Source organism: Rhinoderma darwinii, chromosome 1, assembly GCF_050947455.1.
Source record: "Rhinoderma darwinii isolate aRhiDar2 chromosome 1, aRhiDar2.hap1, whole genome shotgun sequence".
In the NCBI taxonomy this organism is placed as follows: domain Eukaryota; kingdom Metazoa; phylum Chordata; class Amphibia; order Anura; family Rhinodermatidae; genus Rhinoderma; species Rhinoderma darwinii.
Genome location: NC_134687.1, coordinates 380575660 through 380598398, shown reverse-complemented (window position 1 = coordinate 380598398; position 22739 = coordinate 380575660). Strand labels below are relative to the sequence as shown.

General features: G+C 44.3%; 1 protein-coding gene across 6 annotated transcripts in view; it reads left to right on the top strand.

Moving 5' to 3' along the window:
- PRUNE2 (prune homolog 2 with BCH domain) overlaps positions 1-22739 on the top strand; it is a 444626-nt gene that overhangs the window by 120025 nt on the left and 301862 nt on the right. For all 6 annotated transcript variants that reach the window (XM_075828260.1, XM_075828248.1, XM_075828238.1 and 3 more), the window contains exon 6: positions 20670-20764. In XM_075828260.1, the coding sequence (XP_075684375.1) occupies positions 20670-20764 (95 nt within the window). The remainder of the gene's footprint in view (positions 1-20669; positions 20765-22739) is intronic.

The window sequence follows — 22739 nt, the reverse complement described above, 5'->3', positions numbered from 1 at the left end:
AAACTGCCGTTTGGGCCCATGTGAGGGCTCAGAAGGAAAGGAGCGCTATGTGTTTGTTGGAGTCCAGATTTTGCTGGATTGGTTTTCGGGTGCCATGTCGCATTTGCAGAGCCCCAGAGGTATCAAAGCAATGGAAACCCACCATAAGTGACCCCATTTTGGAAACTACACCCCTCAAGGAATTCATATATGGTTGTTGTTACCATTTTGACTGCACAGTTTTTATCACAGCACCTATTTCAATTGGGCTGTGAAATGAAAAAAATTTCATTTTTTCCAATAAGATGTCATTTTTTTATCAAAATTTCTTATTTTCACAGGGAACAAAATACCCCATTTTGTTGCCCAATTTCTCCTGAGTGCAGCAATATCCAATTTGTGGCGATAACCGGCCGTTTGGGCCCATGGGAGGCCTCAGAAGGGAAGGAGCGCTGTGTGTTCTTTGGAGTGCAGATTTTGCTGGTTTTGTTTTCGGGTGCCATGTCGCCTTTGCAGAGCCCCAGAGGTATCAAACCAATGGAAACCCACCAGAAGTGACCCCATTTTGGAAACTACATCCCTCAAGGAATTCATTTATGGGTAATGTGACCATTTAGACCCCATAGTTTCTTCACAGAACTTATTTGAATTGGGCTGGGAATTAAAAAAAATATATATTTTTTCCAGTAATATGTCGTTTTAGCTCAAAAGTTCTTATTTTCACAAGAAATAAAATACTCAATTTTGTTGCCCAATTTGATGTCAGAGGCTTCCCCAGAGTCAGAGTCCCTGGGCAGAGCACTAATAGAGGCTCTGCCCCGGGATTCCAGCCCTGGGAAAACTCCTGACGTCACTGTCCATATATGGACAGTGACGTCAGGAGCAGTGCTGGAGTCCCCGGGCAGAGTGCTAGCTGATGCTCTGCTCGGAGACTTCAGGCCGCGTGAATAGCCCCATTAAAGTTAACAGATTTTAATGCAGCCATGTGAAGGCCGTTAAAAAACAGCAGTCACGCGGCCGTTAAGAACGGTTGTATGAATAAAGTCTTAAAGGTGTTTTCCCATCAGGGACATTTATGACATATCCACAGGATATGTCATAAATGTCAGATAAATTCAGGTCCCACCTCTGGGACACGCATCTCTCTAGTACGGGGCTCCCTAAACCCCGTTCTACCTTTTTCTGCTCCCACTGCCTCCCGGCCACTTCCTGCACTATATGGTCGGCTTCATTAGCGGTTATCCCCTCTACCTTGTGCTGTCACGCCGACTAACCAGTATAAGGGAGTGCTTGACAAAGGTCTATGTTTGGACCGAAACGTTGCACACTGGTATAAGAAATGAAATAATTTTACTTGCAAATCTATCTCCATTGGTGTGCGTAATACTTACTACAGTCTATAGCATGTTCGGCCCCTATCTATGCACCCACCTTTGAAAACCTGGTGCAATATAAACTTACTACATATCAGTGTGTTTGGTGTAACTTTGTAAATACTTTTTATTAAAAATTATTTTTACTTTTTTAGATACAGCTGCTCTGTATTCTCTAGACAGAGCAAATGTATCTAGCGCTATACACTAAATCCATCAGTCTCGCGGACCTGACGGGTTCAGTGATAGCGGGTCCACCTGTAAGCTATCACATAAAGCCTTAGGCTGGGTTCACACGACCTATTTTCAGACGTAATGGAGGCGTTTCACGCCTCGAATTACGTCTGAAAAAACGGCTCCAATACGTCGGCAAACATCTGCCCATTACTTTCAATGAGCTTTACGATGTACTGTGCCGACGACCTGTCATTTTACGCATCGCTGTCAAAAGACGGCTCGTAAAATTACAGCCTCGTCAAAAGAAGTTCAGGACACTTCTTGGGACGTTTTTGGAGCCGTTTTCTCATAGATTCCAATGAAAACAGCTCCAAAAACGGCCGTAAAAAACGCAGCGAAAAACGCGAGTTGCACAAAAAATGTCTGAAAATCAGGGTCTGTTTTCCCTTGAAAACAGCTCCGTATTTTCAGACGTTTTTTGTTAAGCGTGTGAACATACCCATAGCGTAAAAAAACACATGCGGTTTTACTGCAGTTTTGCGATGCGTTGAATGGTTGCCAATTTTTTTTTCTGGGTGAAACACATTTATTTGATATGTTTTATCTATGAAAACTGTGGCAAAATTACTGCATCACAAAACCACAACAAATCGTGTCAAGGCTATGTTCACACGGGGTCTTTTGCCGAGTTTTTTGACGCGGAAACCGCGTCGCAAAACTCGGCAGAAACGGCCCGAGAACGCCTCCCATTGATTTCAATGGGAGTCGTCGGCGTCTTTTTCCCGCGAGCAGTAAAACTGCCTCGCGGGAAAAAGAAGCGACATGCCCTATCTTCGGGCGCTTCCACCTCCGACCTCCCATTGACTTCAATGGGAGGCAGGAGAAAGCGTGTTTTATGCCCGCGGCGCTCAATGGCCGCGGGCGAAAAACGGCGCGATAATTGCTGTTCACACGGAGTATTTTGGGGGAGGAATATCTGCCTCAAAATTCCGTTTGGAACTTTGAGGCAGATATTCCTCCCCCAAAATACTCCGTGTGAACATAGCCTAAAAGCGTGTGTTTTTTTTTAACTGCACCTCAACAGCTACGTGTAAATATACCCTGAGTAAACAAAAGAGTCACGCCTCCCTTCCCCACACAAAAACAATAAAGAACAATCTTCCACACATACCGTATTTTTCTGACTATAAGACGCACCCAGGTGTTAGACAACAGAAAATAGGAAACAATTTTATATTTTACTTCTTTTACAAAGAAGAAAACAATTTGTTAAAAAAACAGATTAGGTTAGTTTGACAACTTCTGTCCTTAGTAAAACCGTGCTGGCTGTCACTTATAATGCTATTTATTGTCACATAATCCTGTATATAGTCCCTCAATAGCCCCTCAAACATTTTCCCCACGATGGATGTTAAGCTTACTGGTCTATAATTACCCGGGGAAGACCTAGAGCCCTTTTTGAAAATAGGCACCACATTTGCCCTGCGCCAGTCCCTTGGCACTATACCAGTCACTAGAGATTCTCTGAATATTATGAAAAGGGGGACAGAAATAACTGAACTAAGCTCTTTAAGAATTCTAGGGTGTAACCCATCTGGTCCCGGGGCCTTGTGCACATTTATTTTATTTAATTTAGCTTGGACCATATCTACATTCATCCAATTCAGCATATCAACTGATATACTAACAGCACTGGCACCGGCTACATCAGCTGCTCTTTCTTCTGTTGCATATACAGAGCTGAAGAACCCATTTAGTAACTCTGCCTTCTCTTGATCCCCTGTGACCGACTCCCCATTACCACTATCTAAGGGTCCTACATGTTCAGACCTTGGCTTTTTTGCATTTAAATACTTGAATAATTTTTGGGGATTTGTTTTACTATGCTTGGCCACCTGCCTTTCATTTTGTATTTTTGCTAATTTTCTTACATTTTTACAGATTTTATTACGCTCTATAATTTGAAAAGGCTACAGATGTACCCTCAGAGTTATAAGGGGGCATCAGCACTTAAAGTACCTAGGGCAGCATCAACTAAATACGGCCCAGCTTTCACCTACACTCTCCCCTCTGGCCCCCTCGTAACCTATGCCTCCTATGCCCCTCCTCCACAGAGCCTCTGCCATCTGTGCCCCACACAACAAATAAAGGCTCAAAATCCTCTTCTGTGTCCCATGCACCTCATGGGACCCCCCTGCCACGTTCTGTTCCCCGTAGTACCCCTACCATTTGCTCCCCAGCATTTAACCGGACACAATAGTACTGCATGCTGCATTATTTTGGTCACAATTTTTTTTTACCTGTAGTGGAAGCTTCTAAGGCGTCTTTCACACCATGGTATTTATCAGTTTACTGTATGTGGCGGGAAAGCTCCTGACGCCTATGATAAATGGACCCGACACTTTTTTTTTTGCTGTGTGGAATAGCTTTGAAGACTGCGCTATTCCATTCAGATGTATGTGTTTTTTTTTACATGGGCGCCAATGGAGGACGGGCAGCAGAGATATCCAGTTTTTAAACCGTTTAATGCATCTGCTGGGAGCTTTATCACCACATACATTATATTGATAGAAATACTGTGGTGTGAAAGCTGCCTAAGAGCGTCCAATGCAGATGTGAACACAGCCCAATGTTGACAATAATAATAATAAGGCTGCATTATTAGATCTATCACCAATGTGGCTACAGATAACGGTTTGCTGACTCCGCCTACGTGTGCTGGCCCCTCCCACAACATGGGGCCACTTTTAGATTTTTATCCAGGGCCACTTCAAGCTCCCAATCCGCCTCTGCTCCTGCATCATTTAATCTTTCTCGGCTACATCATTTAATCTTTCTCTGCTACAACTGTTAGGGATCTGCCAGGTACTAGGTCTAGGTATTACTCCTGGGAGTAATCAATCCACACCTGAGGCCAGACCTGTTCGACTGACACCATCTACCACCAACCAGGGTGGCAGGCTCAGGAGTGGGAGAGCCTATCGCGGCCTGGTCTGTCGGAGTTAGCTCCGCCCCCTGTCCTTTATTACCTGCCCTGTTCTCTTCCTCAGTGCTTGTAATTCTTCTGGATTCCAGGCCTCACTGCTGCTTGCTCCAGCCTGCTTCTGCCGTGCTTCTGCGTTTCTGCAGTTCCGCTTGACCTGCTTTGCTTTGCCCCTGGCTTGCTTCTGTCTCCGTGCCCGCTTGGGTGTACTCACTTCGTCCTGGTCCTGACTGTTCGTTCGCCGCTCCGTTTCCTCGTGGCGTTCCGTGGCTACTGCCCCTTCCCTTGCGTGTTCCCTGTTTGTTTTCCCGTGCACTTAGACAGCGTAGGGACCGCTGCCCAGTTGTACCCCGTCGCCTAGGGCGGGTCGTTGCAAGTAGGCAGGGACAGGGCGGTGGGTAGATTAGGGCTCACTTTCCCATCACCTCCTTGCTGCCATTACATAATTACAAGCCCTTACCTAGTCTACCATTTCTCCTACGCTGACGCTATCATGGACCCCCTTGAGACCCTGACCCAGCAGATGCAGGGCCTCTCCCTACAGGTCCAGGCCCTGGCCCAAAGGGTCAACCAGGGTGACGCTGCTTTAGTAGTACCCCTCACCTCACCTCTAGAACCCGACCTCAAGTTACCTGACCGGTTCTCAGGGGACCGTAAGACGTTTCTCTCCTTCCGGGAGAGTTGCAGACTGTATTTCCGCCTAAAGCCCCACTCCTCAGGTTCCGAGAATCAGCTGGTGACCTTACGTCAGGGTAGGAGACCGGTTGAGGAATACTGTTCTGATTTTAGGAAGTGGTGCGTAGCTTCTCAGTGGAACGATCCGGCCCTAAGGTGCCAGTTTAGGTTAGGATTATCTGACGCCCTGAAGGATCTGCTGGTTAGCTACCCCTCGTCTGACTCCCTTGACCAGGTTATGGCCCTAGCAGTACGACTTGACCGACGTCTCAGGGAACGTCAGCTAGAACGCTTCAATGTGCTCCCCTCTGACTTTTCTACGATCCCCCCCGAGGTCCCGTCTCCTCGCCCCTCCACGGAGGACTCGGAGGTACCTATGCAACTCGGGGCCTCCATGTCCCCTCGACAACGTAGGGGGTTTCGCAGAATGAATGGTCTCTGCTTCTACTGTGGGGACGACAAGCATCTACTGAACACCTGTCCCAGGCGCAAGAATAAGAAGCCGGAAAACTTCCGCGCCTAAGTGATCATCGGGGAGGTCACTTGGGCGCACAGGTATTTCCCGTTAATGTGAAACGCAATAAAATTTTGCTTCCCTTTCAGGTCTCGTTTGCTGGCCGGTCTGCCACGGGCAGTGCTTTCGTGGATTCTGGCTCATCTGCTAATATCATGTCTGTGGAATTTGCTATGTCTCTAAAGATGCCTTGTATTGATTTACCTTATCCTATCCCTGTAGTAGGAATCGACTCAACTCCCCTTGCTAATGGTTATTTTACTCAGCATACTCCTGTTTTTGAACTCCTGGTTGGCTCCATGCATTTGGAGCAGTGCTCTGTACTGGTGATGCAGGGATTATCGTCTGATCTGGTATTAGGTCTTCCCTGGTTGCAGTTGCATAATCCCACGTTTGATTGGAATACTGGGGAGCTCACCAAATGGGGTAGTGAATGTCTTATGTCATGTCTTTCTGTTAACTCTATTTCTCCCCGGGAGGAGGTAAACACGCTTCCTGAGTTTGTTCAGGACTTCGCCGATGTGTTTTCTAAGGAGGCCTCCGAGGTGTTGCCTCCCCATAGAGATTACGATTGCGCTATCGATTTGGTGCCTGGTGCCAAGCTTCCTAAGGGTAGGATATTTCATCTTTCATGTCCTGAACGTGAAGCTATGAGGGTGTATATCCAAGAATGCCTGGCCAAGGGTTTCATTCGCCCCTCGACTTCTCCTGTAGGTGCTGGCTTCTTCTTCGTGGGGAAGAAGGATGGTGGTCTTAGGCCGTGCATTGATTATCGTAACCTGAATAAGGTCACCGTAAGGAACCAGTACCCACTTCCTTTGATTCCGGATCTTTTTAATCAGGTTCAGGGAGCCCAATGGTTTTCTAAGTTCGATCTACGGGGGGCATATAACCTTATCCGCATCAAAGAGGGGGATGAGTGGAAAACTGCGTTCAACACACCCGAGGGTCATTTCGAATACCTGGTCATGCCCTTTGGGTTGTGTAATGCCCCTGCTGTCTTCCAGAATTTTATTAATGAAATCCTGAGAGAGTACCTGGGTAATTTTCTTGTTGTGTACCTTGATGACATACTGGTGTTTTCCAAGGACTGGTCCTCCCACGTGGAGCATGTCAGGAAGGTGCTCCAGGTCCTTCGGGAGAATAATCTGTTTGCTAAGACTGAAAAATGTGTCTTTGGGGTACAGGAGATACCATTTTTAGGGCAAATCCTCACTCCTCATGAATTCCGCATGGACCCTGCCAAGGTTCAGGCTGTGGCGGAATGGGTCCAACCTGCCTCCCTTAAGGCGTTACAGTGTTTTTTAGGGTTCGCCAACTATTACAGGAGATTTATTGCCAACTTCTCGGTCGTCGCTAAGCCTCTTACGGACCTTACCCGCAAGGGTGCTGATGTCCTCCATTGGCCCCCTGAGGCCGTCCAGGCCTTTGAGACCCTCAAGAAGTGCTTTATCTCGGCCCCCGTGCTGATTCAGCCCAACCAAGAGGAGCCATTTATTGTGGAGGTTGACGCATCCGAGGTGGGAGTGGGGGCCGTCTTGTCCCAGGGTACCAGCTCCCTCACCCATCTCCGCCCCTGTGCTTACTTCTCTAGGAAGTTTTCGCCCACGGAGAGTAACTATGATATTGGCAACCGCGAACTTCTAGCCATTAAATGGGCTTTTGAGGAGTGGCGGCACTTCCTGGAGGGGGCCAGACACCAGGTAACGGTCCTTACGGATCACAAGAATCTGGTTTTCCTAGAATCGGCCCGGAGGCTTAATCCTAGACAAGCTCGGTGGGCACTATTCTTTACCAGATTTAATTTCTTGGTTACCTATAGGGCTGGGTCCAAGAATATTAAGGCTGATGCGCTGTCACATAGTTTCATGGCCAATCCTCCTTCCGAGAAGGATCCTGCTTGTATTTTACCCCCTGGTATAATCGTCTCTGCCACGGATTCTGATTTAGCTTCTGATATCGCGGCTGATCAGGGTGCAGCTCCCGGGAACGTCCATGGGGACAAACTGTTTGTTCCCCTGCATTACCGGCTGAGGGTACTCAGGGAAAACCATGACTCCGCTCTATCTGGTCATCCTGGCATCTTGGGCACCAAACACCTCATTACCAGAAACTATTGGTGGCCTGGGTTGCCTAAAGACGTTAGGGCTTACGTCGCCGCTTGTGAGGTTTGCGCTAGGTCCAAAACCCCTAGGTCCCGACCTGCGGGCCTACTACGTTCCTTGCCCATTCCCCAGAGACCTTGGACCCATATCTCCATGGATTTTATCACCGATTTGCCTCCATCTCAGGGCAAGTCGGTGGTGTGGGTGGTAGTCGACCGCTTCAGCAAGATGTGCCACTTTGTGCCCCTTAAGAAGCTACCTAACGCCAAGACGTTAGCTTCTTTGTTTGTGAAACACATCCTGCGTCTCCATGGGGCCCCAGTCAATATCGTTTCTGACAGAGGGGTACAATTTGTTTCCTTATTTTGGAGAGCTTTTTGTAAAAAGTTGGAGATTGATCTGTCCTTCTCCTCCGCCTTCCATCCCGAAACTAATGGCCAAACGGAAAGGACTAACCAATCCCTGGAACAATATTTAAGGTGTTTCATCTCTGACTGTCAATTCGATTGGGTCTCATTCCTTCCCCTTGCTGAATTTTCCCTGAATAACCGGGTCAGTAACTCGTCAGGGGTCTCCCCGTTTTTCTGTCATTTCGGGTTTAACCCAAGGTTCTCCTCCGTCTCCCCTGGTTGTTCCAATAATCCTGAGGTAGAGGATGTTCATCGGGAACTGTGCACTGTCTGGGCCCAGGTTCAGAAGAACCTAGAGGCGTCCCAGAGCGCACAAAAGATTCAGGCGGATAGTAGACGTTCTGCTAACCCCCGGTTTGTCGTCTGGGATTTGGTCTGGTTGTCGTCCAGGAACTTGCGCCTTAAGGTCCCGTCCAGGAAGTTTGCTCCCCGATTTATTGGACCTTATAAGATCATTGAAGTCCTCAACCCTGTATCCTTCCGTCTGGAGCTCCCCCCATCCTTTCGCATACATGACGTCTTCCATGCCTCCCTCCTTAAACGCTGCTCCCCGTCCTGGTCCCCCTCGAGGATACCTCCTGTTCCCGTTCTCACCCCTGTGAGGGGGTGGAATTCGAGGTGGCCAAGATTATGGACAGTAGGATGGTCCAGGGCTCCCTCCAGTACCTGGTCCATTGGAGAGGATACGGGCCGGAGGAGAGGACTTGGGTACCTGCCCGTGATGTTCACGCTGGGGTATTGATCAGGAGGTTCCACCTTCTCTTCCCCACTAAACCGGGTCCTCTTAGTAAGGGTCCGGTGGCCCCTCATAAAAGGGGGAGTACTGTTAGGGATCTGCCAGGTACTACGTCTAGGTATACTCTTGGGATTAATCAATCCACACCTGAGGCCAGACCTGTTCGACTGACACCATCTCCCACCAACCAGGGTGGCAGGCTCAGGAGTGGGAGAGCCTATCGCGGCCTGGTCTGTCGGAGTTAGCTCCGCCCCCTGTCCTTTATTACCTGCCCTGTTCTCTTCCTCAGTGCTTGTAATTCTTCTGGATTCCTGGCCTCACTGCTGCTTGCTCCAGCCTTCTTCTGCCGTGCTTCTGCCTTTCTGCAGTTCCGCTTGACCTGCTTTGCTTTGCCCCTGGCTTGCTTCTGTCTCCGTGCCCGCTTGGGTGTACTCACTTCGTCCTGGTCCTGACTGTTCGTTCGCCGCTCCGTTTCCTCATGGCGTTCCGTGGCCACTGCCCCTTCCCTTGCGTGTTCCCTGTTTGTTTTCCCGTGCACTTAGACAGCGTAGGGACCGCCGCCCAGTTGTACCCCGTCACCTAGGGCGGGTCGTTGCAAGTAGGCAGGGACAGGGCGGTGGGTAGATTAGGGCTCACTTTCCCATCACCTCCTTCCTGCCATTACAACAACCCTGCAGGGTATTTCCCATTCTTGCCCCACCATCCACCACCTTACAAATGCATCAAGGTACGGCACAGCATTCCAATAGTCTCAGACAGATCTTGGTCTTTGTAAATAAACTTGGCATGGGGAAAGGCAAAGTATTTTCATAGTAATTTCGTTATTTGCTTCTCAAGTAAAAGTACTGTAGTCTTATGCTGCTGTTTGCATTACTTCAGTTTGTTGTCAAAAAGGTAGGGGGAGGGAGGCATTTCTGCCTTTGCTACGGGGGCCTTATGAATTCTAGTTACACCATTGGTGATGTTGGTTTTTAAATTCGCTCATTTTAGTGTTAGTACTTTGAAAATATATTTTCTCTAAATCAGATTACCAGTAGTTGATTTGTGCTTGCTGCTAGCAATGGTTGAAATTCCCTAGAAGAGGAACTTCACACTACAAGACAACTTAGGGACGTATACATACAGTACAATAAACTCTATAGTACTTTAATATTAAAGGGATTTTCAAATACTTTTTTTTTTTATCACTGCAACGCTTCTCAATTTATCTATTAATCCCCCCTGAATATCGTTATCTACATTTTTATTTTTTGACAGAGCTTCCTGACAGCCTCATTTTTCAAATCTGACATGTTTTACTTTATGTGGTAATAACTTCGGAATGCTTTTACCTATCCAAGCGATTCTGAGATTGTTTTCTCGTGACACATTGGACTTTATGTTACTGTTAAAATTTGCTCGGTACATTTAGTATGTAATTGTGCAAAACACCATAATTTAGTGAAAAATTGCAAAAATTAGCATTTTTCTAAATTTAAATGTATCTGCTTGTAAGTTAGACAGCTATACCACACAAAATGATTGCTAATTAACACCCCCCATATGTCTACTTTAGACTTTAGCAGCAATTTCTCACATTTTCAAGAAAATTTCAAAAGGCTATTGTTTCAGGGACCAGTTCAGTTGTGAAGTGGCTTTTGGGGCCTTATATATTAGAAACCCCCAATAAGTCACCCCATTTAAAAAAAACTTCACCCCTCAAAGTATTCAAAACAGCATTTAGAAAGTTTCTTAACCCTTTAGACGTTTCACAGGAATTAAACCAAAGTAGAGGTGAAATTTACAAATTTCATTTTTTTTGTTGCAGAAATTAATTTTTAATCCATTTTTTTGTAACACAAAGTTTTACCAGAGAAACACAACTCCATATTTATTGCCCAGGTTGTGCAGTTTTAGGAAATATCCCACATGTGGCCCTAGTGTGGTAATGGACTGAAGCACAGGCCTCAGAATCAATAGAGCACCTAGATGATTTTGGGCCTCCTTTTTATTAGAATATATTTTAGGCACCATGTCCCATTTGAAGGGCTCTTGCAGTGCCAAAACAGTGGAAATTCCCCTAAAGTGACCCCATTTGGGAAACTACACCCCTAAAGGAAATTATCTAGGGGTATAGTGAGCATTTTGACCCTACAGGTTTATTGCAGAAATTATTGGAAGTAGGCAGTGAAAATGAAAATCTACATTCTTTCAAAGAAAATGTAGGTTTAGCTAATTTTTTCTCAATTCCACAAGGACTAAAGGATAAAAAGCACATCAACACTTGTAAAGCAATTTCTCCCGAGTAAAACAGTACCCCATATGTGGTAATAAACGGCTGTTTGGACACACGGCAGGGCTCAGGAGGGAAATAGGGCCATTTAGCTTTTGGAGCTCAAATTTAGCAGGAATGGTTTGCGGCGGCCATGTCGCATTTGCAAAGCCCCTGAGGAACCAAAACAGTGAAAACACCCAAAAAGTTACTCCATTTAGAAAACTACACCCCTTGAGGAATTCATCTAGGGGTGTAGTGAGCATTTTGACCCCACAGGTGTTTCACAGAATTTGTTAGAATTGGGCAGTGAAAATAAAAAAACAATCCTTTTTCTTCAATAAGATGTAGCTTTAGCTCAAAAGTTTTCATTTTCTCAACAAATAAAGGAAAAAAAGAACCCCAAGGAGCACCATTTGGCTTTTGGAGCACATATTTTGCTGGATTGGTTTCTTGACACCATGTCGCTTTTGCAAAGCCCCTAAGGTGCCAGTACAGTGGAAACTACCCAAAAGGGACTCCATTTGAAATACTACACCCTTTGAGGAATTAATCTCGGGGTGTGGTGAGCATTTTGGCCCCACAGGTGTTTCATAGATTTTATTTGAATTGGTCAGTTAAAATAAAAATATTAGTTTTTTTCCAATAAGACGTAGCTAACTACAGCTCATCCCACAACAAACAGCACTTATACCACTACGTCTATGAAAAAATAAAATGAGTTAAGGCCCCAATTTGTCAGGAAATAATAATATGCGGTTGTGCAGATCAGAGGGGAACATTTAGTCTGTTTCAAGATGGATTATTTTATTGTTTACCCCATTATTATACCACCGGACTATGCCCCTGATATAATCTGCCCAGCTCACATATGCTCCCACATTATAAAAGGAAACACCAGTAAAACTCCAAACAAAACTACTACCAAGCAAAATCTACACTTCAAAAGCCAAATGGCGCTCCCACCTGTCTGAGCCCTACACGGTACCCAAACAGCAGTTTACTTCCACATATATATGGCACCGAGAACCCTTTTAACAATTTTTGGGGTGTGTCTCTCCAGTGGCATAAGCTAGGCACAACATATTTGCCACTGAATTGGCATATCTGGGGAAAAATTGAAAGTTTTACTTTGCACCATCCGCAGCGCATTCATTTATGGAAAAGACCTGTGGGGTGAAGATGCTCACTACACCCCTTAATAAATGCCTTTGAGGGGTGTAGTTTGCAAAATGGGGTCACTTGTCAGGGGTTTATTTTATTACTTCACATCAGAGCCCTGCAATTGTGAACCAATACTTTGTAATTCGCCAAATTAGGCCTGAATTTCGCATGGTACTCTTTCACTCATGAGCCCTCTCGAATGTCCAGGTAAAAGATTAGTGCCCCATGTAGGGTGATTCTAAAACCGGGAAACACAGCATAATAATTAGAGAGCTGTCTTGTTATGGCGGCACAAGCTGGGCACCACATATTGGCAAATCTATGGAAAAAAATCCCATTTTCTCTCTGCAACATCGAGTGCACACTAATTTCTGCAAAACACCTGCGGGGTTAACATGCCCACTACACCCCTAGGTGAATACCTTGAGAGGTGTAGTTTCCAAAATGGGGTCACTTCTGGGAGGCTTCAACTGTTTTAGTCCCACAGTGGCTTTGCAAATGCTACATAGCGACCAGAAACCAATCCAGAAAAATCTGCACTCCAAAAGCGAAGTGGCGCTCCTTCCATTCTGAGCCCTGCCTTGTGCCCAAAAAGCAGTTTATGACCACATATGGGGTATTTCCGTACTCGGGAGAAATTGCTTGACAAATGTTGGGGGTTCCTTTTCTTCTTTATTATTTTAAAAAATGAAAAATTTTGGCTTACCATTATTGGTATCATTTTGGGGTACATGCGACTTTTTGATCACTTTTTATCCTATTTTTTTAGAGGCAAGGTGACCAAAAAACAGCAATTTTGGCATAGTTTTTTTAGGTTTTTTTCTACAGTGTTCACCATGCGTTATAAATTACATGTTAACTTTATTCTGCGGGTCAGTACGACTCCGGCGATACCTAATTTATAGCACCTTTTTATATTTTACAACTTTTTGCACAATAAAATTACTTTTGTAAAAAGAATGTATTTTTTCTGTCGCCATGTTGTGAGAACCATTAGTTTTAAAAATTTTTAGTCGACGGAGCTGTATTTTGTTTTTTTTTGAGACGAGCTATAGTTTTTATAGGTACCATTTTTGGATATATGCGACTTTTTGATTACTTTTTATTAACATTTTTGTAGGGCAAAATGACCAAAAAACTGAAATTCTGGCATTGTTTTTTAGTTTTTTTTTTACGCCGTTCACCGCGTGGAATAAATAACATTATATTTGTATCATTTAGGCCGTTACGGTTGCGGCGATACCAAATATGTATGGTTTATTTATTTTTTCAATAATAAAGCACTTGATAAGGGAAAAAGGGCGATTGTGTTTTATTTTATTACTTGAAACTTTTATTAAATGTTTTACAACATTTTTTTTCACATACTTCTTTAGTCCCACTAGGGGACTTGAAGGTCCAACTGTCAGATTTTTTTTCTAATACATTGCACTACCTATGTAGTGCAATGTATTAGATCTGTCAGTCATTCACTGACAGAAAGCCGATTAGGCTTTGCCTCCAGGCGGGGCCTAATCGGCTTCCGTAATGGCTGACAGGAGGCCATTGTTAGGTCTCCTGTTGCCATAGTAGCAGTCGGCAGCCGTGCAATTGCAGGGCACAGCTGCCGATCTGCTAACAACCACAAAGATGCAGCGATCACATCCGATCACTGCGTCTAAGGGCAGAGGCGTAGCTAGGTACTCCAGCACCTGGGGCAAAGATTCAGTTTGGCGCCTCCCCCAACCTTTTTCCCGACATCTCCTTCCCCCTCGCCGTGTTTGTTTTCTCTACCAATCAATGACGTGTCATTTCTTTTCCACATTTCTTTTTATGTAACTCGAGCATAAAAATATTTGTACATTTTACAAGCAATATAGTTCTATACACAACACCAGAACCAAGCTCAGTACATATATACAACCCCAGAACCAAGCTCGATACATATATACAGCACCAGCACAAATACAGCTCAATTTAGTGCAACCCCTGCTGTACAGGTTTGTACGGCGTAAAACTACAGCTCCCAGCATGGCCCGAACAATGATAAGGATATGCTGGGAGATGCTGTTTCACAAAAAAATATCATACCACCATCATCTCGCTGCAGATCATACAGTGACTACAGTGCTGATTAGAGGCAGAATGAACATTTACATTGTGACTCACCGGTGACGTCTCAGATTCTAGTTATTTTTCTCCATCCGGTCCAGACCTCTATGATGACTTCTCCCGGTCACAGACCATTTCTGCAGTTTGCCGCTCAGATGTCTACAGCTTCTCACTTTTCCAACATTTCTACACCTATAAATAAAGATAAAGTTATCATTATACCACACACTACGCCCCTAAATATAATAGCGCCGTACACTGCACCTCTAATTATAATAGCACCATGCACCGTGTCCCACACACACACACTGTGCCCCATGTAGATAGTGTCTGCCATAGAGACCCCTGTAGATAATGTCTGCCATAGAGCCACCTGTAGATAGTGCCCCCATAGAGCTCCCTGTAGATAGTGCCCCCATATAGCCCACCCCTGTATATAGTGTCCCACAAATAGCTCCCCCTATAGTGCTCTACAGATAGCCCACCCCTGTATATAGCCCCCTGTAGATATAGCCCAGCCCTGTATATAGTGCTCCACGTATAGCGCAAACCTGTATATAGCCCCCTGTAGATATAGCCCACCCCTGTATATAGTGCTCCTCAGATAGCCCACCCCTGTATATAGCCCCCCTGTAGATATAGCCCACCCCTGTATATAGTATCCCACAAATAGCTCCCCCTATAGTGCTGCAAAGAAAGCCCACCCCTGTATATAGCCCCCCTGTAGATATAGCCCCCCCCTGTATATAGTGCTCCACATATAGTCCACCCCTGTATATAGTGCTCCATAGATCGCCCAACCCTGTATATAGCCCCCCTGTAGATATAGCCCACCCCTTTATATAATGCTCCATAGATCGCCCACCCCAGTATATAGCCCCCCTGTAGATATAGCCCACCCCTGTATATGGTGCTCCATAGATAGCCCACCCCATTATATAGCCCCCCCCGTAGATAGACACCCCCCGTAGATAAAGCCCCACCCTTGTAGATAAAGCCCCCCCCCGTGTAGATAAAGTCCCCCTTGTAGATACAGCCACACACTTTTTTATTACAATAAAAAAAAATAACTATTCAGACTCACCTTAATCCCGTTCCCATGCCGGCCGGCAGCAATGCAGACCTGCTCTCTTCTGCGCAGGTCTCCTGGGGGTTGAACGAAGCGTCTATGAAAGGCGCTGATTGGCTGGGCAGGATAGCTTTGCCTGTGATTCAGCGCCTTTCAGCGAACGAAGCTCGACTCGTACAAAAGAGCTGAATGGACGGGCACGGAACGTACCCGGCCATTCATGCTTCTAATTGTACCTGTGTCCTATAGACACAGGTACAATTATAGTGCAGGAGGAGGTGGCGCTGGCGCCCCCCTCTAAATTGCGCCTGGGGCACATGCCCCGCCTGCCCCCCCTAACTACGCCCCTGTCTAAGGGGTTAATGGGAGGGATCGGAGCTAGCTCCGGTTCCTGCCGTTATAGGCGGATGTCAGCTGTAACACAGCTGACATCCACCGCTGATGACGCCGGCTCATCTCCTGAGCTGGCGCCATCTTGACGGCAGCTACGGAAGCCTTTCAGGCCCCGCCCCTGGGAGGGGCTCATAATTTTCGGTGCTAGGCAGACCGGGAGAGCACTATTAGGCCTCCGGCTGGCATTGCAGCAACCGACACCCCGGCGATTTCATTGCTGGGGTGTCGATGAGCTGCAAACACCTTAAATGCAGTGATCGCTTTTGACCGCTGCATTTAAGGGGTTAATGGCAGGGATCGAAGCTAACTTCGGTCCCCGCTATTACAGCAGGATGTCAGATGTAAGATACAGCTGACATCTTGGGATGATGGCACCGACTCAGCTTCTGAGCCGGTGCCATGCATTTGTCGTACACTACCGTTCAAATGTTTGGGGTCACCCAGACAATTTTGTGTTTTCCATGAAAACTCACACTTATATTTATCAAATGAGTTGCAAAAAGACTAGAAAATATAGTCAAGACATTGACAAGGTTAGAAATAATGATTTTTATTTCAAATAATAATTTTCTCCTTCAAACTTTGCTTTCGTCAAAGAATGCTCCATTTGCAGCAATTACAGCATTGCAGACCTTTGGCATTCTAGCTGTTAATTTGCTGAGGTAATCGGGAGAAATTTCACTCCATGCTTCCAGAAGCCCCTCCCACAAGTTGGATTGGCTTGATGGGCACTTCTTGCGTACCATACTGTCAAGCTGCTCCCACAACAGCTCTATGGGGTTGAGATCTGGTGACTGCGCTGGCCACTCCATTACAGATATAATACCAGCTGCCTGCTTCTTCCCTAAATAGTTCTTGCATAATTTGGAGGTGGGCTTTGGGTCATTGTCCTGTTGTAGGATGAAATTGGCTCCAATCAAGCGCTGTCCACAGGGTATGGCATGGCGTTGCAAAATGGAGTGATAGCCTTCCTTATTCAAAATCCCTTTAACCTTGTACAAATCTCCCACTTTACCAGCACCAAAGCAACCCCAGACCATCACATTACCTCCACCATGCTTGACAGATGGCGTCAGGCACTCTTCCAGCATCTTTTCAGTTCTGCATCTCACAAATGTTCTTCTGTGTGATCCAAACACCTCAAACTTCGATTTGTCTGTCCATAACACTTTTTTCCAATCTTCCTCTGTCCAATGTCTGTGTGCATTTGCCCATATTAATCTTCTCTTTTTATTAGTCAGTCTCAGATATGGCTTTTTCTTTGCCACTTTGCCCTGAAGGCCAGCATCCCGGAGTCGCCTCTTCACTGTAGACGTTGACACTGGCGTTTTGCGGGTACTATTTAATGAAGCTGCCAGTTGAGGACCTGTGAGGCGTCTATTTCTCAAACTAGAGACTCTAATGTACTTGTCTTGTTGCTCAGTTGTGCAGCGGGGCCTCCCACTTCTCTTTCTACTCTGGTTAGAGCCTGTTTGTGCTGTCCTCTGAAGGGAGTAGTACACACCGTTGCAGGAAATCTTCAGTTTCTTGGCAATTTCTCGCATGGAATAGCCTTCATTTCTAAGAACAAGAATAGACTGTCGAGTTTAACATGAAAGCTCTCTTTTTCTAGTCATTTTGAGAGTTTAATCGAACCCACAAATGTAATGCTCCAGATTCTCAACTAGCTCAAAGGAAGGTCAGTTTTATAGCTCCTCTAAACAGCAAAACTGTTTACAGCGGTGCTAACATAATTGCACAAGGGTTTTCAAGTGTTTTCTAATCATCCATTAGCCTTCTAACATAGTTAGCAAACACAATGTACCATTAGAACACTGGAGTGATGGTTGCTGGAAATGGGCCTCTATACACCTATGTAGATATTGCATTAAAAACCAGATGTTTGCAGCTAGAATAGTCATTTAACACATTAACAATGTATAGAGTGTATTTCTGATTAATTTAATGTTATCTTCATTGAAAAAAACTGTGCTTTTCTTGCAAAAATAAGGGAATTTCTAAGTGACCCTAAACTTTTGAATGGTAGTGTAAGTATACAACATTTTGCGGGAAGCACTGGCTTTCCATGACATATACTTACAACAAATGTCGGGAAGGGGATAGTTTACCATTATTCTCATTTGTTTACATTGAGAGGTCTGTTTACCTCTGTATGTTCGTTGTCTTGCTCTTCCGGTCATACAGTTCCATGCACTGCTTGTGTCCCAGTATGCAACACACTGGCAGTAGGGACTAATCACGCCTACTCCACCCAGCTAAAAACAATCTCCGTTGCCATTTTACTGCTCTCATTAGATCAATGAGAGCTAACGATAAACCTGCAACATATCAGTGCTGTACCAAACTACACTCTCTTACATAATTGTAAAAAAAAAACTTCATTTGATCCCAGAGTCGGAGTCCGAGAGAAGAGTAGAGCACTAGTATAGGCTCTGCTCCGTGACTCTGTGGAATCACCTGACATCACTGTCCATATATGGAAAGTGTTGTCAGGATCTTCCCCAGAACTGGAGTCCCGGGCAGAGCTCTAGTATAGGCTCTTCTCCTGGACTCTGGGGAATCCCCTGACATCACTGTCCATATATGGACAGTTTTGGCAGGATCTTCCCCAGAGCCGGCGTCCCGGAAGAGCGCTAGTATAGGCCCTGCTCCGGGACTCTGGGGAATCCCCTGACATCACTGTCCATATATGGACAGTGTTGTCAGGGTCTTCCCCAGAGCCGGAGTCCCGGGCAGAGTGCTAGTATAGGCTCTGTTCCGGGACTCTGTGGAGTCCCTTAACCCCAGCGCCGGATACCTTGTCAGAGCGCTACTAGCAACTGGCTCCTGACATCACATAATTTCTTCTGCTAGTTTCCGGTCAGCTGCTAGGGGGGAGAAAATGTGCTGTCATAGCACAGGAGTGGGCATGCATGGTAAACACTGCTAGTGTAGAAACCACACATGCTCAGATACTAGCAGTGTTTACCACGCATGCTCAGACACTAGCAGTGCTTCTCTCCCCTAGCAGCAGACCGGAAATCAGAAGAAAGGGAGTATCCGGTCCACCACTTCCCTCAGTGTACAGTGACGTCACGAATCACGTACCCGTACTTTGAGCCAGACGGAAAACGGAACTCAGATCATGGACAGGCTAGCGCCGAAAGTAAGGATTTTGCTACTGGAGACGCATCACGTGACCAGCGCTTGAATCGGGTGTAAAAAGATTACCACAAAACGTAAGTATATTACAAATTACACTATTTTTATATGTGCAGTGAAATAGAAATTAGTTAATTGGTTCTGGAAAACCCCTTTAATTGTTCTATGCTGAACTATCTTTAATTTTGTGGAAATTGCTTCCTATTTGTAACAGTTTTCCATGTAATTGTTAGTTTAAAAAAAATCATTAGCATCAAAATTTAAGACGATTCAGCAGAATAAAAAGAATTGTCATTTAAACTGGGGCTACATGTAGACATTTTCTAGTGTGACTTTGCAATTTAACTATTGAGCTAAAGCTGCAATCCAAAGGAGTGCACTGAGATTCATGAACTCAAAGAATTCCTCTGGACTACAGCTGGATAGTAACAATTGGAAAGTCATATTACAACAGGCCTCCCTGTTGTCCCAGCCTTGGACTTCATGCTCATGGCTGAGTAATGTGCACAGAGCCTGTACAGAGGCACATGGAATCCCTGCTGTTCTGTACTACAGAACCATGGGTACTTTATGTGCTGCTGTATGGTGCCCCCATATGGCACCATTTTACAGTGGTATTCTCCCCTAGAAACAATACATCCCATGGAGCATGCACGTTTTTTGAATTCTAAGGTACGAAAGTACAGCAGAACCCCATAGACTTCAACGGAGTTGTATCATGGATCTGTACAACTCAGAGGTCTTATTAATATGGTTTTGTTCTTGAGTTTTTAGGAAAGAATTTAAAACTCCTTGTATATAGCTTCTGGAGTGTCAAAAATCAACCCATGAAAGGATCCTTTTATTTTATATAAATTGTACAAGTATTACAATAAGAAAGACAAAATCAGTAAATGAACTGCAAATGTGGTCGTAGGTTTAGAAGGGTTTGGAGTTTTAAATATTATTCAGAGTAACTACAGCAAACTTTCTTATATTTGTTTAGTTATTATTGGGAACATATCGAATTAGTAACCCAGTCTGCTTATATTTTAATGTTTTACACAATTTTTAAAATACTTTGTATGGCTTCAAGCACTTTTTTGTCATGCTTCTTCATCATCTTATGCTGTTTCACTGACTAAATGTCTTTCATATCAAGAATAACAATTAAATAGTGTTGCTTGATTGACTTAATTGATCAAAAACAAATAAATATCTTTATAGAAATAATTAGCTGATACGGATGTGATTGCTTTCCCTCAAAGAAAATAATTATCATGCAAGTATATAGTTATTTCTATTTGATTATGCTTTACAACAAATAAACAATTAGTATATATTGTTATGCTTCACTATGTTACTTAATAATGAATATAATAATAATTAGTGGCCAACTTAATTATACCATAGGAAAACAATGCTTGGATACCACATCAGCCAGACATTACTGAAATGATAAAATGATTTGAAATGTGTGCACATATGTTTTGTAGTTTTTAATATAATGTTTTCTTTTTGTATCTTAAACATAACTATTGAAGTTACTTAGTGTTCATTTTAAAGTTTTATTATGGATTTCTACACAACTATTTAATATTTTACTAATGATTTTTTTTTCATGAATAGGTCCTAGTGTTGAAGATATCATACTCAAAGAATTCAAAGAATTATCAGATGGTGACATTAAAATAGCTATTACAACTATGCACATGTCATTGGAGGTAAGACATTTTACTTCTTAAAGAGGCTCTGTCACCACATTATAAGTCTCCTATCTCCTACATAAGGAGATCGGCGCTATAATGTAGGTGACAGCAGTGCTTTTTATTTTAAAAAACGATCTATTTTCACCACTTTATTAGCAATTTAGATTTATGCTAATGAGTTGCTTAATGCCCAAGTGGGCGTATTTTTACTTTAGACCAAGTGGGCGTTGTAAAGGGGAGTGTATGACGCTGACCAATCTGCATCATGCACTCCTATCCATTCATTTACACAGCGCATAGGGATCCTGTTAGATCCTTATGTGCTGTCTTATACTAACACATTAACAATACTGAAGTGTTTAGACAGTGAATAGACATTCCACGGGATGTCTATTCACAATCTCTGCACTTCGTTACTCTGTCTGTGGTAGTTACAGCAGAGGACGCGTAATCTCGCGAGATTACGCGGTAAATGACAGGTTACAACGAGATCACGCTTCCTCTGCTGTAACTACCATAGAAACAGTAACGAAGTGCAGAGATTGTGAATAGACATCCCGTGGAATGTCTATTCACTGTCTAAACACTTCAGTATTGTTAATGTGTTAGTATAAGACAGCACAAAAGGATCTAACAGGATCCCTATGCGCTGTGTAAATGAATGGATAGGAGTGCATGATGCTGATTTGTCAGCGTCATACACTCCCCTTTACAACGCCCACTTGGTCTAAAGTAAAAATACGCCCACTTGGGCATTAAGCAACTCATTAGCATAAATCTAAAAACACTAATAAAGTTACATAGTTACATAGTTACATAGTTTGTACGGTTGAAAAAAGACACATGTCCATCAAGTTCAACCAAGGGATGGGAAAGGGGAAGTGGGATGGGAAAGGGGAAGTAAAAAATTTCTACACATAGCAGTTAATATTTTTTTGTTCTAGGAAATTATCTAAGCCTTTTTTAAAGCCATCTACTGTCCCTGCTGCGACCAGCTCCTGCGGTAGGCTATTCCATAGATTCACAGTTCTCACAGTAAAGAAGGCTTGTCGCCTCTGCAGGTTGAACCTTTTTTTCTCCAGACGGAGGGAGTGCCCCCTTGTTTTTTGAGGGGGTTTTACATGGAACAGGATTTCACCATATTTTTTGTATGCGCCATTCATATATTTATATAAGTTAATCATGTCCCCCCTTAGTCGTCTTTTCTCAAGGCTAAATAGGTTTAGTTCTTTCCTCATAATTAGCTTCGTTGCTCTTCTTTGTATTTTTTCCAACTCCAGGGCATCCTTTCTATGAACTGGAGCCCAGAACTGGACTGCATATTCTAGATGAGGCCTCACTAATGCTTTGTAAAGTGGTAATATTACATCCCTGTCCCGCGAGTCCATGCCTCTTTTGATACACGACAATATTTTGCTGGCCTTTGAAGCAGCTGATTGACACTGCATGCTGTTATTTAGTTTATGATTTACAAGTACACCCAGATCCTTCTCAACAATTGACTCCCCCAGTGTAGCTCCCCCTAGGACATATGATGCTTGCAGGTTTTTCGTACCCAGATGCATAACTTTACATTTATCTACATTAAACTTCATTTGCCAAGTGGACGCCGAAACACTTAGTTTGTTTAAATCTGCCTGCAATTCACAAACATCTTCCATAGTCTGAACTATATTGCATAGCTTGGTGTCATCTGCAAAAATAGAAATAGTGCTATTAATCCCATCCTCTATATCATTAATAAATAAATTGAATAATAGTGGTCCCAGCACTGAACCCTGGGGTACACCACTTATAACTGGGGACCATTCAGAGTAGGAATCATTGACCACAACTCTCTGGATACGGTCCTTGAGCCAATTCTCAATCCAATTACAAACTATACTTTCTAAACCTATAGTGCTTAATTTACCCATTAGATGTCTATGAGGGACAGTGTCAAATGCCTTTGCAAAGTCCAAAAACACTATATCCACAGCGGCCCCTCTGT